General features: G+C 37.0%; 1 protein-coding gene and 1 long non-coding RNA gene across 17 annotated transcripts in view; one reads left to right on the forward strand and one right to left on the reverse strand.

The window, feature by feature from the left end:
* The window catches only part of HIPK2 (homeodomain interacting protein kinase 2), a 256,347-nt gene that overhangs the window by 182,993 nt on the left and 57,034 nt on the right, over nucleotides 1-16,320 (forward strand). For 10 of the 14 annotated variants that reach the window (XM_072650082.1, XM_072650084.1, XM_072650083.1 and 7 more), the window contains 2 exons: nucleotides 3,596-3,815; nucleotides 5,158-5,279. In XM_072650082.1, the coding sequence (XP_072506183.1) occupies nucleotides 3,596-3,815; nucleotides 5,158-5,279 (342 nt within the window). The remainder of the gene's footprint in view (nucleotides 1-3,595; nucleotides 3,816-5,157; nucleotides 5,280-16,320) is intronic. The other 4 variants (XM_072650088.1, XM_072650093.1, XM_072650087.1 and 1 more) reach the window with 1 other exon arrangement.
* LOC140530949 (uncharacterized) overlaps nucleotides 1-16,320 on the reverse strand; it is a 99,553-nt gene that overhangs the window by 76,355 nt on the left and 6,878 nt on the right. The gene's annotated exons all lie outside the window — the stretch shown is intronic.

Here is a 16,320-nt window from a genome sequence, read left to right on the forward strand (position 1 = left end):
AATGCCATGCTATGGAGTACAGACTTTGTTCTCTAGGTAGTCAGAAGCCACTGGAAGTTTTTGAACAGCTGCAGATATCTTAGATGAATTTGAAAGCTTTACACAGACGAGATTGGAGGGAAAAGAGATTATAGTTTAAACATGAACTAAGGGTCTGGACTAAGGTAGTGGTAGTGATAATAGAAAAAAGGAATAGATTCAAGAGATATTACAAAGGAAAACTAATGAACTTGGCACCTGATTGGATTGTGGAGTGTGAGGAAGGGCAGAGAGTGAAGGATCTCTTCGGGGTTTCAAAGATCGAGAAAATTATGGTATCACTGATAAAAACTGGGAAATTAAAAGGGAAAGCTGTTTTTGTTTGGTTTTTTGAGGAGAGAGAATCTCAGATTTAGATATGCAGAGATGATGACAGAACATCTAAATAAAGATATCCACCAGGCAATTAGATAATGCTAGAGAAAATAGTATGAGGGAATATTTAGCTTGTTTCTTTCACCAGTCATTTAATCAATGAATAAAATAGATTCACAAACAAAAAAAAACCCAGATTTCTTGAGTGGTGATTTGCACATTTGTAATTCACTCTAATTCTTTTCAATATTAAGTGCAGCACTGCATTTAAAATGTAATTTGACTGACAAACAGTTATTTCTTTACTTCCTTATTGCATCTAATGCTTGTTCAGCAACTTCATGAAATTCTGTCTTCTGCCTTTCATTAGTATCACCTTGCTTCTCTTCCCTCTCTCAGCTTGTATTTCTTTTCCGTTTCCTGTTCCCAAACTATGACATTCCTCGAGCAAGGCTCTGTGCTCAGCCTTTTATTGTTCTTACTACATTTTCTTCTCCATAAAAAGCCCATCTATTTTAATAGCATCCATCAATCAATAGTCTGTTTGTAGACTACTAATCTCCTCAACTGGCTTCTCATCTGAGCTGCAGTCTTGTATCTTTAGCTGCCTACTAAACATTTCCACTTCATTGTCTTTCTGTCAAAACACACATCTAAAAATTAAACTCTTCGAAACAGCTTCTCCACCAGTTTCCCAAGCCATCAAGACCTAAAGACTTGAGAGTCATCTTTGACTCATCCCTCTCTTTCATGTCTTGTACTCAGCAATTCCTCTTTATTCTCATTTTGAAATCCCTCTCCTATCAGTTCCTTTCTCTTTATTCCCATGGCTACTGCCTACTTCAGGCACTTAACACTGCATGCTTAAGACAACTTCATCAGTCTCCAAGCTGAGCACCCCAACCTCAGTTTACTCTCTACTTCCTACAATAAATCTGGCATACTCCTACCAGACTGATCATCCCTAATTAAACACTGTTGTCAGCATATCATCTCACTCCTTTACTCCAAAGGCTAATAACTCCTTACTGCTTACTACATCAAGCTCATTTTTTTCCACCTGGCCTTCTAGACCTTCCATAATCTGACTCGTCCCATCTATCTAGTCTTATTTTCTATAATTCTTCTATTTAAACCCTCTGTTCTAATCTTCCTGGTCTCATTATCTTCTGATTATAATGTGTATTGGAATATACAATGGTTTTAGAATCACAAGACCTGGATTTGAGTCTCTGCTCCAACATTTCATTCATTAACTAATATAACATTAGGTGAGTTAATAATTTTTTCTTTAGTGACTTCGTCTATGAAAGAGATGATACTTGGCATTACTTACATTAGAAAGTTATTCTGAGGAAAGTACTTTATAAATGTAAATTTTTCTCATGTATTTTTCCTGTGGAAAATGAAAAGAAATGGACTAAAAAATAGTACAATTAGATGGATTTGGAACTGATTAAATGATCAATCAGAATTGATGTTAATTGTTGACGCTGACTTAGGGAAACACCAGTGGGGTGTCCTAAGAATCTGTTTTGTTTAACATTTTTATCAATGAACCAAATAAAAGCACAAATTCCAGACTTAGTAGATTTGCTGGGAGAGAAAGCTAAAAGACAAAATTAGAATTAAAGAAATCTTGACGGGACCATGCCATGCACTGGGGCTAAAAAGACAAAAATGAAAAAGTCTCTGCCCTCAAGGCACTTAAATTCCATGGAGAAAATGGGAGTACAAGATAGGAGGGGTATGGCTAGACAAGATGGAGGGGTACTGAAAACAATCTAGAGATTTTCATGGATCAATGAACAGGGACAAGGCATCCAAGAAAGTAAATGCAATCTTAGGTTGCACTGATAGTTAAAGTCCCATTGGTCAGACCACATCTGGGTTATTGAGTTCAGTTCTGGGTACCATATTTTAGGAAGGACATTCATCAATTGGAATGTCCAGAAAAGAACAATTAGATAGTAAAGAGCCTCAAATTCGTGCCATATTATGGAATCAAGGATGTTTGTTCTAAAAAATAGGTTTTCCTTTTGTGTTGATGTAAGGGAAATTTTAATATTTAGAGCTATTCAGAAATGTAATTAAGTGCCTCAAGAGGTAGTAAATTCTCCCTATTGGGAATTTTCAAGCAAAAGTTGGATAACCAGTTGTCAGGTGTGATATAGAGAGGAGTCTTGTTCAGGTCTAAGTTGGGTTAGACAATCTCTAACCCCCTTCCAACTCTTGAAAGTCTGATTCATTATTTCTATTTTTGTATCTTTGCTCTTGGTCTTTTCTCCTACCAAATTCTACACATCTTTCAAGTCCCAGCTTAAGTCACCTTTGCTTGAAGGACTCTCAGATTACTCTAGACTTCACTGATACTCCTCTCTTAATTCTGACAGCTTTTGAAATCTGTAAGACAAACATTTTTGCATTTATTTATATATATTCGGTTTTTACTATTTGTTTCACATAATTAGCCTTGTCTTCCCATATAGATTTTAAGCAGAGACTACTGAGTTCTTTAGCTTTTCCCCACAGTATCAAGTGCAGTATATACAACAAAATGAACATGCTGTACATACTTGTTGATTGATACAGTCACACTTCTTTGTAAAATAAGGCACAAAATCTCACAGGCAGTGTTACTGAAGAACAAACATTACTGTCTACTCTGAAGGAGCAGAGGAAAGAAAGTTGATATAGGGTGTAAGAAGGGGAGTAGAATTTGATTCCCTTCTGAAGTCTCTACCTACCAGTTAGACATAATTCTAAAACAATTTTTTTAAATGAAAGGGAGTGAGGTGAGAATAATTTCAGTGGCGCATCATGAGACATCTTTAGTTAAATTCTCTTGACCATCTGTTCTCATCTTTGCTGTTCCTAAGATTTAGCAGTTGAACACAATTATCATGAGGACATCAAACCTCAAACAATATTGTGAACAAGAATTTATTCCTTCCTGTTAAATAAATATAACCTCTCTGCAGAAGGAATTGGCCCTCTAGCCATCAGGGGAGTATGTGTAATCACAGAAAGGTGCAGTGGGTCCTCAGTTGGCAGCAGGTACCTAAATTTCCTTAAGACCTTTCAACTCTATTTTCCACTCCCCCGTCTTTGCTTTTGCTCTTGGTTTTTGTTTGTTCTTCTTTGTGTTCATTTATTTGTTTCAGCTTTGTGTCTTCCAACATACCACCTCCCTCATTTTTTATTTTTATTTATTTTTGTTTAATTCCCATCATTCCTTTAGGCCACCAACCTGGCTCCCACCTCCACCAGTGCCACTATTTCCTTAGCCAATCCCGAAGTCTCCATACTAAACTACCAATCTACACTCTACCAGCCCTCAGCGGCATCCATGGCTGCAGTGGCCCAGCGGAGTATGCCCCTGCAGACTGGAACAGCGCAGATTTGTGCCCGGCCTGACCCCTTCCAGCAAGCCCTTATCGTGTGTCCCCCAGGCTTTCAAGGTAAGGAAAGACAGATCCTCGTAGATCATGGCTATTCTCAAACTACACATTTTCTTGTCTGCTAGTCACTTGAAAACCTCCAATTTTTTGACATCCAAAATATTCTGTCATAGGTGAATATTTTAGAATCTTACTCTTTTCTTTCAAATTTCTGGAGGGGAAGAGTTTGTGAGCATCTTAATGAGAATGTCAGCGCTTTTCCATGGTGTTTAGGACTGGAGTAATAGTGTATCCATGGCTTAATTAGATTCTCTTTTTTTTTTAACTTAGAAATAATATACTTCTGCATAAAATTAATTTGCTAGTCAGGTTCTCTACTTGAATGTTGCTGCCACTTCTAGATCAGGTTAAGTAAAAAAAATTATACTGTTTTGTACTATTACGTTAATGAGTCAACTTCTTGATTCAGTAAGTGTCAGAAGCACATCTTGAACCCAAGACTCCCTGACTCTTTATCCTTCTACATCACACTGACTCTCCATCAGTGTGGTTTTGCTATGGAACTTCTGTTTCCATATAAACAAAATTTAATTAGGAAAATCAATCTATTGGCTAAAAAGATTTTAAAGCCAAATGGTTTTTGGACTACCTACGTTAGTACCCATGTTCACCCCACTCCCATAGGCACAAATGATCAAGAGCTGACTATATATGTCCATATTTATCCAGAAATCGCAAACACTGGTTCTCTTAACCTTAGAGGTAAACAGTATGACAGCTACTTAGAAGTCAGGAAACAAAGGTCTAGAAGGACAGCCAGCATTAAAACTAGTGAAATCCAGGCTTTAAGATATGTAGCCTTTCCTTCCTTGAAGCATGCAACATTTTGAAAGGTAGCTAGTTAAAGATATTTCTGTTACAATTTCCCAGAAAGCACTTGACTCTAACCTAAATATGTTGCTTATCTTCATAAAATCCTAAATTATGGTCCCCTGATTTCTGATAAAATACATCTTTGTTTCAAGGTTCCATTTAGAGCAAAGTGGCACAGTGGATAGAGTGCCAGGCCTGAAGTTAAAAAGACTCATCTTTCCAAGTTCAAATATGGCCTTAGACACCTACTAGCTATGTGACCCTAGGCAAGTCATTTAACTCTGTCACAGTTTCTTCATCTGTAAAATGAACTAAAGAAGGAAATGGCAAGCCACTCCAGTATCTTTGCCAAGAAAACCCTAAATAGAGTCACAAAGAGTCAGACATAACCGAAAACGACTAAATAACAACAATGAAGCATCTCTTTGAAAAAATGCCTTATTGTCAGTTGAAATTGCAGCCAAATTAAGAACAGTCTCTCTTAACTAATAACTCATTAAAAGGTTTTTTTATTCATTTCCTGGTAAAGGGTTACAAGCCTCTCCTTCAAAGCATGCTGGTTATTCTGTGCGGATGGAGAATGCAGTTCCAATTGTCACTCAGGCTCCAGGAGCTCAACCTCTCCAGATCCAACCAGGTCTACTTGCACAGGTAATTTTTTTCTTGTCTGATATAACTCTTTCAGGTCTAATGGAGTCATGTGACCATCACTGATTGTTATGTGTCAGTTGTAGAATATCTACACCTAAAACCACAGACCTTAAAAGAGGAAAACCTTGACAAAGTAAAATCCTCTTGCATTAACACTGGTGAAATCCAGTCCTTAATGGACTCATTCAGTACTTTTCCCTATTAATCTCCCTACTCCCACAAGAAGAATACTTTTACAGGATACAAATTGATTCAAAGGCTTGTGCCTAGGGTGCATTAAGGGATTTACACACCCCAATTGAAAAGATTTTGCTAGGTCATTCCTCCATTCTTTCAGTATCCTACAACAAATGCTATTAAACTGACCTTTCTGAGCCTGGTGAAGAGGGAGGGGAAGAAATGAAACATGCTGCCTTCTGAATGGGACCTAGCCCTGGGTTAGGGACTGTACAAAGCTTTAGAGACTCTACCTTAATACACTCCTTATCCAGTAAAAAAAAAAAAAAAAAAAAAAAAAGCAGTTTCTGATTTGATGTAGAAATGAAAAAAGGAAGACAGCCAAGAGAGGAACTGAGGAGGAGGGAGGGAGCGAACAAATATGATATACCAGGCCCAAGGAAAGGGGACTGAAATTCCACCCTGTTCCCTCAGAGGATACTTGAGACAGGGATCCAGGCTGTAAACCCATTATCCCCCAATTCCAGGCAGGCTTGTCGCTCAGCTTTGGAGTATCATTAGCAAAAATGAGAAAAGCCAGAAAGTAAGTGTAGAAAGAATGTACCCTTCCAGAAGGATTAAACACCAAATACATCAATAGAAAAATCCTCCAAAACAGCTCAGAGTACCAGTAAATAAATCAGTCTTATAACCAGAAGGAAGAATGAGTACCAAATCTTCAAAGAGAATACAAAGTTCTTCTTAACTAATCATACAAGACAAAGAAATTGAACCAATGCCTGATTAAATGTAGAATCCTGTGGACTCCCAAGAGAACCTAGAGCAGCAAGAAACTCCAGAATGTTTCAGAAGATAAAGGAAACCCATGAAAGGACTACGAATATAGTCAGAATTTGGAGTTTCCAATGCAGCATTTTAAAACTCATCTAGATTAGGAAAAAATTAATCCGCAACATAAAGTATCTTAAAGAAGTGAAAGAGTTTAACAGATCTGGAAAACAAAAATACTGAGGAAGGGAAAAATCTTTCAGAAGAGAAGTAAATGGCTACAACATTAACAGAATACATTAATTCTATACATGCCAAAGCCATTGACCTTAAAGAAAGGATATGCCAAGATAACTTAAGACTCTTAGGTCTCCCAGGAGAATATGACAAATGAAAAAATGTAAATGACATCATACAGGAAATAATAGAAGAAAACTGCCCATAACTTCTAAATAAAGACAACAAAACACCAATTAAGAAAATACACAGATCACCTCCAGAAGAAAATTCCAGGTTCTGTCTTAAAGTGGTAAATTAAACAATTTAAATGACAAACAACAAACTTTTTAAGCAGCCAAGAGAAATACCTTTAAATACAAAGGAAGTCTGAATAAAACAATGAGGTCATCAGAAGTCACAGAAGTGAATGGAATAGTATGTCCTGAAAAGCAAAGGAGCACAAACAGCAACCCAAAATAACCCACCCTGCAAACCTGAGCCTAATAATAAATGGAAAAAGAGATGTTCAACAAGAGGCATCTTTACAACAAAAATATTTTTTAAATGTGAACAGAATATTAAAATACATATGAGAAAGGTAAAAATAATGAAATTATCTCATGTTTAGAGAAATAAAGACCTTTGCTGTTGGAGAGAAAAAAGAAATCAAGGGATTTTTATTTTTTTAAGGGACACATGAGGATAAAGATATAAGCAGAACTTAAAGAAATAGGGAAAGTGAAGATAACACACTGAAGCACCATGAACTAAACCTCATAACCTCTATTTTGTGGGACAGAACAGCTGAGAAAGAAGATGGATGAACAGGGAGAGGAAAAGTGGGTGGATATAGGGAAATGGATTATGAATCCTACCAAGTCCACAGCTGAACATGGAGAGAGATCTTATTTCTCTACTGTGTAGGTGAAAAGAGGAGCTAGAAGAAAACAGACCTCATGATGGGTTTAATTTGGGGAGAGTACATCTGCTAAACCATCTTCTCAGATAGAGTGTTGTGTCTCCAAGGGGCACAACAGCCTGACCCAGGTTAAGGAATAGGTGAGCTCCTAGGGGCAGCTGGTACCTAAAATGGTAAAGTGAGAAGGGATGAAAGAGACTTGGACCCAAAGATGAGACAGTGTTTGGGAAATGAAATCATCATGGAAAAGGAAGAGGATCATACTGAACTGTTTGAGACCCAGGACTGTTTCTACTGCATGGTGCTGCCTCCATCCAACTTTGCTTCCTTAATAAATTGATGCTTCTTAGAATGAGGCATTAATTGGGCAGGAAGATATTAAGATAAGATCAAGGTAATAATAGAGAATCTGGTTAGAATGAAGAACTCTACCCTATTACTTCAGAAACTTTAGCCCCAAAAAGAAACTGAAGAATTAGAGAAGAAATAAGAGTATACATAATAAACCAGAGAATATAATTAAAAAATTGGGAAGGAAGAAAATTAATGAGGAGAACAAAGCAAAGAAAAACTTCTCAGAAAAAGGCACAGTATAAAGGAAATTAATAGACACAAGTTCAGTGAGAAAAGGAGATCTTGAGTTACATCAGTGATTTAAGCAAAATTAGTCATAATGAAAGTAAAGAATGAGAAAATTATTTTTGTTGTATTTTTATAATGCAGACTTTTAGACCCAACTCTGCTGACAGATATGATGTCTTCTTAAACGAGAGGATTAATATATGTATTTCTCAACACTACATAGCACCTTTATAAAAATAAACCATGTACTAGGGCATGTACTAAATTTGCAACTTACGCTAGTTTGAAGTACAGAGAACCATTTCCTCAGTTATAAAATAGAAATAATAATACTCAAGAAAATAAATGTAACTAGTTTATAAAGGCTAAAATACTATATGTAGGGTTTTCATTATGATCCTGATAAAATGGATCCAAATGCCTAAGTACAGTACAATAATTTATTGTTAGTAGCAGGGCTGAACTTAAATGGTTACTGGCACCCCCAGTAGTCTCTCAAGTCTTCCATCCCCTTCTGGGTTGATAAAGTTTTCTTCTATCATCTTAATACCCATCTTTTTTTTTTTTTTAATGTAAATAACAACTGGTTTTGTGTAGGCCAGAAACCCTGAGCATATTTCCCACCCAGATTAGTTTTTTCCGTTTGTTTTTAATTTTGGATTAGGTAAAGAGGCCATTCTCTGCCACAGTTCTTATTAAGCCTTGAATCACTTAATGGACCTTTTAACTGGCTTTTCTTGGGTCACTGGAGGTGGGAAGTTAAGAGGAAAAGGGTTATATGCAAGAGGGAAAAAAAATAGAAATAGACAGCCTCTCCACAGGTCAAGAAAGCCACTAGGTTCATCTTTTTTAGTGCTTGATCTGACTGTCGTAACTCCAGGCCTGGCCTTATAGCTTCTGGTTTCATGTATGACAAAGAACTCTTCGGTATTTGTATGCCTTCTCCAAGAAAAATAAGCTCCATGCTAGAACAAAGTTGCAAAGACTTCATAGTAGCTTCATAGGAGCTCTGGTGATCTTATCTTCTTAGGAATACAAAGGGTTCCACTTTTCTGAATTGGGCATTTCCACTGATTTTCTTCATCATCAAAGGTTCTGCTCATGCAAAAGAAATTTGTACCTTTGGGTAACTTGGAAGAGACCAGAAAAGCTCCAAGACATAAGCCTACCTTCTGGCCTCTGTTTTGGTATATAAATTTCCTGGTAATGTGGCAAATTTCCAGAAGTTACTTTTTAAATTACCATCTTTCCAACAGATGGTAGATTTCCTTTTCTGTAACATGTCCAAATTGTACATGAAATCACTGTAGTTGCCAATATAACTAGCTTTACTTTGGCATTCGATTTTCACATTTTCTTTTTCTCTGCCAAAACTATACCTTTATTCTTTCTGCTTAGGAATTCTGTGATGCTTATTCTAAGAGCTTTGTAAGAAAGTGCCACTTTAAAAAAAAAACAAAACCAAACAGCAAAAATATTTGATCTGTTAGCCGGTATTGTTTTGTATACTACTGCTTACATGTATTATATATAACCGTTCCTCAGGGAGCTTCTGGTGTTTACATTCTACCAAGAATATAATTTTAGTTATTTTAAAAGTCTGATAGTATTTGCAGATCATAGATAAAACTTTTAATTTTTCAGTTGACATTACTCAGATGTTAATCATACAGCATGACTAAATGACTATACAACATTATATGTTATCAGTGGGTGATAAAATTTTTTAAATACCAGCTCATAGAACAGAGGAAGAACACTAAAGATGAGTGGCACAGTTTAGAGCTATCTTAAGGAAAACTGTAAAATAGATGAGGTCTAGGACATTTTTTAACTTTTCGTTACCTCTTTACTCTTTCCTGGCATATCCTAGACCCAAATCCCAACTTGTTCCCATGCTTGTTTTTAGCAGTGCACTAAAATCTAAGTGTCTAAGCCTAAGATATGATTGTTTCCAGGGACATGGGAGTTTTAGAAGGATTTCTCTCTAAATAGCAACATTACTTTTTGTTTGTCCTATATTCCCTTCTAAGACAGCAGGTTTTTTTTTTGTTTTTAGTATATATCCAATTAAAAATTAAATTAGAGAAAATCTAGCAAGTAGTTCCACAGCAAAAACCAAGTGAAAGGGAGGAATTTGCATTATCTTCTATAGCTAAAGGTAGATATGTACTTGAATTGTAATAGCTCCCATGAATGTCCACATTTTAAAAGGAAATTGCAGAGTTGTAGAGACAGAACCCCCAAAAGGTTCATTTGTCCTGTTTCCAGGTGCTATTTCTGGAAAAAGGTGACCTGGATTTCCTTAACCCCAACTTGTCTTAGTCATAGGATCATAGATATAGAGCTAGAAGAAATATTAGAGATCTAGTCCAAACTTCTCATTTAACAGATAAGGAAATTGAAGCCAAGAGAGTAAATTACTTACCTTAGGCCACCAGGATTCAAACACAGATCTTCCAATCTGACACCTGTTTAATCCATCCTGCCACAGACAGATTCCTTATCCTAATCCTCAGATTACCCCTGACAGAGAAATATAACCTTTAAGCCCTATTGTGATTCTTCAGAACTATCTTGCAGACCTGTTTAATGAGGAAAACTTCTCTGTCAAATGATCATTTCACTTCTGCTCATAAACATGTGGTAGGGAGAGCCTACCACCTTCCAAGGCAACCTGTTCCACTTTGGGACAGTTCTGGTTGTTAAAAAGTTTTCCCTTACATTCATCCTATCTTTACCTCTTCAGTTTTCCTTCACTTCTGTCAGTTATACCTTCTAGTGCTGAGTAGAGTAAGTCTAACCTTTCTTCCACCTGAGAGTCCTTCAGATGCTTAAGACAGATATTTCTCTTCCTCACCTGCCTTAAGTTTCATCAGAGTAGCCTCTGTTCCCTATCCCTGCCAGGTTGGTTCTTCCTTTTTTTTTTTATTCATTCATTTATTAATTCCTCTTGCCTTTTTTTAACCATTCCTCCTTCTAAGGGCTTTTCATGACTCTTCTCCCCTTCCTATGTTATCCTCATTTAGGTCTTTCTTTCTCCTCTCTAAGGTTTCTATACCAGAGATAGCCCACATGCAACTGTATCCAAGTACCCTTATATTTTTACAGATCTCCCTTTGATAATTACACAATACATACTTGCAATTTCAAAACAGTTTCTATAGTTTTGAGGCCTTTCATTTATATAGAAATAAATATTTCTGCCCAACTCTTCCCCCTCCCACACACACATATCACGTCTGAGATAGCTCCCCAAAAGGCCAAGATAATAACATTTTAGGGAAAGCAGTTTACAGCCACAAGTTCAAAAAGCATTTGCCCCCATCATGTCTGTGCCGAATGGGCTCATTGCCTCACCTCATAAGAGGTGACCTATAATCATAATCTGGTGGGGATGGAGTAAAGTGACCTAAATGAGGCCTCTCTTTTTGTTAGGGAAAAAGGGCTACCATGTCCACATCAAATCTTGACTCTGATAATTAATAACTGCATTACTTGCTACTCTGAGCTTCGCTTTCCTTGTCTGTAAAATCAGGATATTGGCTAGATTACTACTAAAATATCTTCCAGCTCTAAATTAATGATACTGTTGAAAGGACAACAGAGCCTTAGATACCTGGTTTCAAATCCCAGCTCTCCTCCCAACAGAGAAGCTTTAGGTAAATCACTTCCTTTGTCTGGGCCTATTTAGATGCTCTGGTAAAGGTCCTTTCAAACTCTAAAGATCTGTTTTTTTGAAAAAGCCCCATGTATACTGGGTTTTTATAAGTTTTAAGTATTATTGCCATTAGAACAAGTATAGAGAAGGGGAGAGGAGGTTAAAGTATATGTATTATGGAATTAGGTGATTGCAGACATAGTTGCTACCATTGTAAACCCCTTCCTTAGATCTGTAAACCAAGGATGTCCTTCTGAAGGGCAAAGCAACAAGAGAGAATCCTAAGACCAAAATTATGAAAATATTTTTTTAAAGAATCCATAGTCCATTGTTTATTAACAGCCAGCCTTCTGGGGACCCAGGATTAACTAGCACTTTGGGGCCTAGTGTTGTAGATGTGACAGATGTGGTGGAAAGGCCTAGATGGAGCAGTACTTTCACATAATTTAGCAAAGTGCAAAATCCTGATCACAATTTAAGTTAAGGCTGGGAGTTTCATTCTGAGTCAGGGAGGACAGAAGCATTGTTACGGATTGCCCAAGATCTACTTTTCAAGCCATTTCCCCCAAAGAGGCTTAGGAATAAACTGGTGAAATAATCAGTTTACTTGTCATTTAAACTTTATTTTCCCACTTTGTGGTACCAGAGCTTGGTAATCTTGCTTCCTGCAACACAAAATGCATGTATGCGAAAGGGAGGGAGGTATACACACACACACATACACACATACACTAAGCATACAAAGTACTTTGCTGCTGTGACAGAGGAATCAGATCACATGGGCAGATTATAAGATACTAACACTGCAGTTGTGTTAATTCATCAAGATCACACAAAGTAGATTGCATACTAAACATCACAGGTTATTAGTTTAAAGATATAATTAGAATGCATTTGTCTTTAGTAAACTTTGACTACATACATATTAAGACCAATATTATATATAAAACAGAGCTATTTGTAAATAGTCCAGCCCACCTACAAAGAAACAAGATTTGTCCTAGTACAGAGAACTGTATATATTAAGGCTTCAGGACAAAACTGATGGAAAAATAGGAATGTATTTTTTTAAGTGAACTTTTATTGATTTAGTCATTTTCAAACTTATTTCTGAACTCACTCTCCTCCCCCCAATTAATTTCATTACTTAAGCCTTGTATCAGATTTATAGATGACCAATCCACTTATAGATAGGCTGCCTTCTTCCACATAAATGATACTCTGTAGAATCCAAAATTATACTTGCAGCATATAGGGCATCACACTGAATATACTGCTTTAGAGAATAATATCATGATATCAAAGATCTAGAAGGGACCTCAGAGGCCATCTAGTCCAGCTAGATGGTGTTGCAGATAGATTGCTGGGCTTGGAATTTGGCCTCACTGACTAGCTATATGACTCTAGGCAAGTCACTAAACCTCTTTCTGCCTCAGTTTCCTCAACTGTAAAATGGGGATAACAACACCTACCCTTATGGGGTATTGTGAGGATCAAATGAGATATTTGTAAAACACTTAACATGAATTGTCCCTTGACCATACCAGTCTTAACTTCACCCATTTTGTAATTCTACAATATTTATGAACCTTTGCACATTATTTAGTACTTAATTATATCCTTTTATTTCCAAATTGTTTCACATTTGTTCCTCTACGAAACTCTTATTATGATGCCTTACCAGGGCATTCTAACCACTCTAGGTTCTTAGAGGATGTATCAATAAGATACAAATTATAGTAGATTACACCAACCTGGAAAAGCTCCAAGTCCAGGCCCACTGGAAGGCTGCATATTTCATGTAAGGACCAGCATAGATAAGTTTGAAGAGTTGAATCACTATTTTAGCTACAGGGGCAGAAGGTCCTTTTGTTTTTTATGTCTTCCCATGACAGCTCTTAGACCAACTACCAAGTTACAGATAAGCCATAATATGAGTCATAATATGAGAAGTACAGATCTTAGAAGTATTCATATTTATTCATCTTAGATCCTCTGCTAGATCCTGAGGACAGCCATAACTTATACTTTTGTTTTACTCCTCTTTACCACCCACAGCACCCAACTACATATACTAACTATTCAGTAAATACAGTGAAGTGAAAAAGAAGAAACTCATCACTTTTTATTAAAAATAAATGTGATGAAGCACCAAGAAAGAAAAAAGGAAGAGGAGAATAAAAGAACAGAATGGGGTTTGGTGACAAGGGTATTAGTCTGAGACCCACTCTAAGCCTAGTTTCTTCATCTGTAAAATAAGGGAGTTGAACTAGATCATTTTTGAAGTCCCTCCAGGTCTAAATTTATGATCCTCTATGACCAACAAATTAGAATAATGGGTAAATATATAAAGTGTACAAGGAGATATTATCAGTGTCCTCAAACAAATATTCCTCATCAGCTCAAGTTATTTTAAAAAAAAAAAAAAGCCCTCAACTTCGTATTCAGCTTCAGAAAAAGTGATTAATGTGTATTTCTCTTAGTCATGGCTCCATTTGTGTGAGCCCCTAATTTGTTTATAATGGCAGAAACTATGCATTCCATGAGGTCAGCATAGCTTTGAAAATGGTTCTGAATGTCATCTTGGGGGCACTGGCCCTCTCATATTCAGCTTTGGTAAACATATCTGAAATTTTGTCCAATTAGTATTGAAATGCAAAGAACAGAAAAAAACTGTGTGAATATTAGAGATCTGAAAAAACCATGCAAATTCAGGGAATTCACTTGAAATTTTAAGATAAGATTTGGAAATTTCATTTAATAAAAAAATACATTATGGCATATAGGGCATATGGCCCTCACTTTTCAGAGTATTTGCAACAAATTATTAACAAGCCGTTTAAGATTGTAGCTAAGAATTTTATCTCAGCTCTCAGGTTTTGCTACTATGAGGTGCAAGGAGTTTCCAGTAATTTAACAATTTCAGAACTATGTAACAGATTCAGAAATGACACAAATCAGAGTTCTTGATCTTAGCAAAGAAAAAAAATTAACTAAACTATAAAATAACATTTCTAAGTACCATTAAAGCACATTATAAAATATAGGTAAGGACCTACTCCTCTTTCTCTCTCCTCCAACCCTTTTCTTTCTCTTCTTCCTCACTTCCCCCACCCAGGCCAGTGGGTGAGGGTTGTGCTACTATTTCTCAATTTTCTCCTCTCTTTCTGGCCTCAACTCCCACACTCAGCCTCAGGGCAAGGAAAGGGAAGAAGCAGCTAAACCAAATCACCATCTTTTCAGCTTATTCTGTCCCAGTGAAGAAGAAAGGGTTAAGAGGAGAATTCACCAAACATTTATCACTCACTCCCTTGCCCCATCCCTGACCCAAGGACCCCCATATCCCACTGCCCCTCTTTATTTCTATAGCCTCAGACTGTTCATTTTCACTCTATTCAGAGTAAGTCTACAAGTAACCTCAGATTAAAAACTCATTATCATAGATAGTTAAACTCAGAAGTATTGTTCCAGATTTACTGCATTAAGCCTCCCACGGTGTAACAAGTAAGGGATCAAAAATCTGTATTTGACTGCTTGGTGTCTATTTTGTACATGAAACTGTGCTAGAGTCTAAAGGAGATTCAAAGTAGTAGGGAAGAGATTGGAAAGTACATCTACAGTGTCTCCCTCGCCCAAAGGCCTTACAATCTAATTGAGACAAAACAGATTTGTGAAATGTTATATTTAAATAAAGACTTCAGAACAATGTCCCAAGGTGGCACGTAATTGTCAAGCGATGGTATAAGGAAATATTATGAGGGATGGCTAAGAAATTGTGGTAAATGAATATAATTTAAACATGGGGAGATATGAATTGATGCATAGCGAAGAAAACATATATATATATGTTATACACAACATATATACACAATATACCCAATATACCCAATTGTGTGTTTCTCTTCATCCTTCGTGGCTAAAGAAGACCATGCCATCAGAGAAATAATGACATGACTTGCGCTTGACTTTGTTTTGAGTGAGCAGGTCACCAGCCTCACTTCTCCTCCAGAGTCATCTGAGTCCAGTGACTAGATATTCGTCAGGATGACTGGAAATGACCCAGGATGCACTGGGAGAACTTGGGTCCTTTAGGCCAAGTTCTTTGCAGATACTTACTTAGAGTGAGGTAATGCCTATTCATTGAATAGGCCTGTTTAAGAAGTAGCCAGGGCATGGCCCATTTAATGAGGCCAAGAAAAAGAAAGATACCAGGCTAGGAGGGAAACAGGGCAGGGAAGGGAAGGAAACTAGTCAGTAAAACCTAAGTCAACTGGACATCTTTTGGCCATCCAAATTTACCTTCCTTAGGAGAGAAGAAAGAAGGGGAGGAGGAGGTAGACAGGAGAGGAGGAGCTGAGTTACCCAGCTACCTGGGTCCCCATTTAGCTCGCTGCGTGTACTCACAGAATTGTGTTCGTCCTTTGTTGCCGAAGAAGAGCATGACAACAAAGACATGATGACATGACTTGCACTTGACTTTGTTCTGAGTGAGGGAGGGCTGTACAGGTCACCAGCCTCACTTCTCCAGAGCCATCTGAATCCAATGACTAGATATTCATCAGAATGACTGGAGATGACCCAGCAATATACACAATATACCCAATAAATATAGGTATATAAATGAAAAAAATATTAAAAATGAAACTGAATTCTGCGTAATTAACCAGTTAATTAATGACCAGTCTTGACCTCAGAAAAGAGACGAAACTATGGAT

The sequence above is a fragment of the Notamacropus eugenii genome, chromosome 3, assembly GCF_028372415.1.
Source record: "Notamacropus eugenii isolate mMacEug1 chromosome 3, mMacEug1.pri_v2, whole genome shotgun sequence".
Lineage (NCBI taxonomy): Eukaryota > Metazoa > Chordata > Mammalia > Diprotodontia > Macropodidae > Notamacropus > Notamacropus eugenii.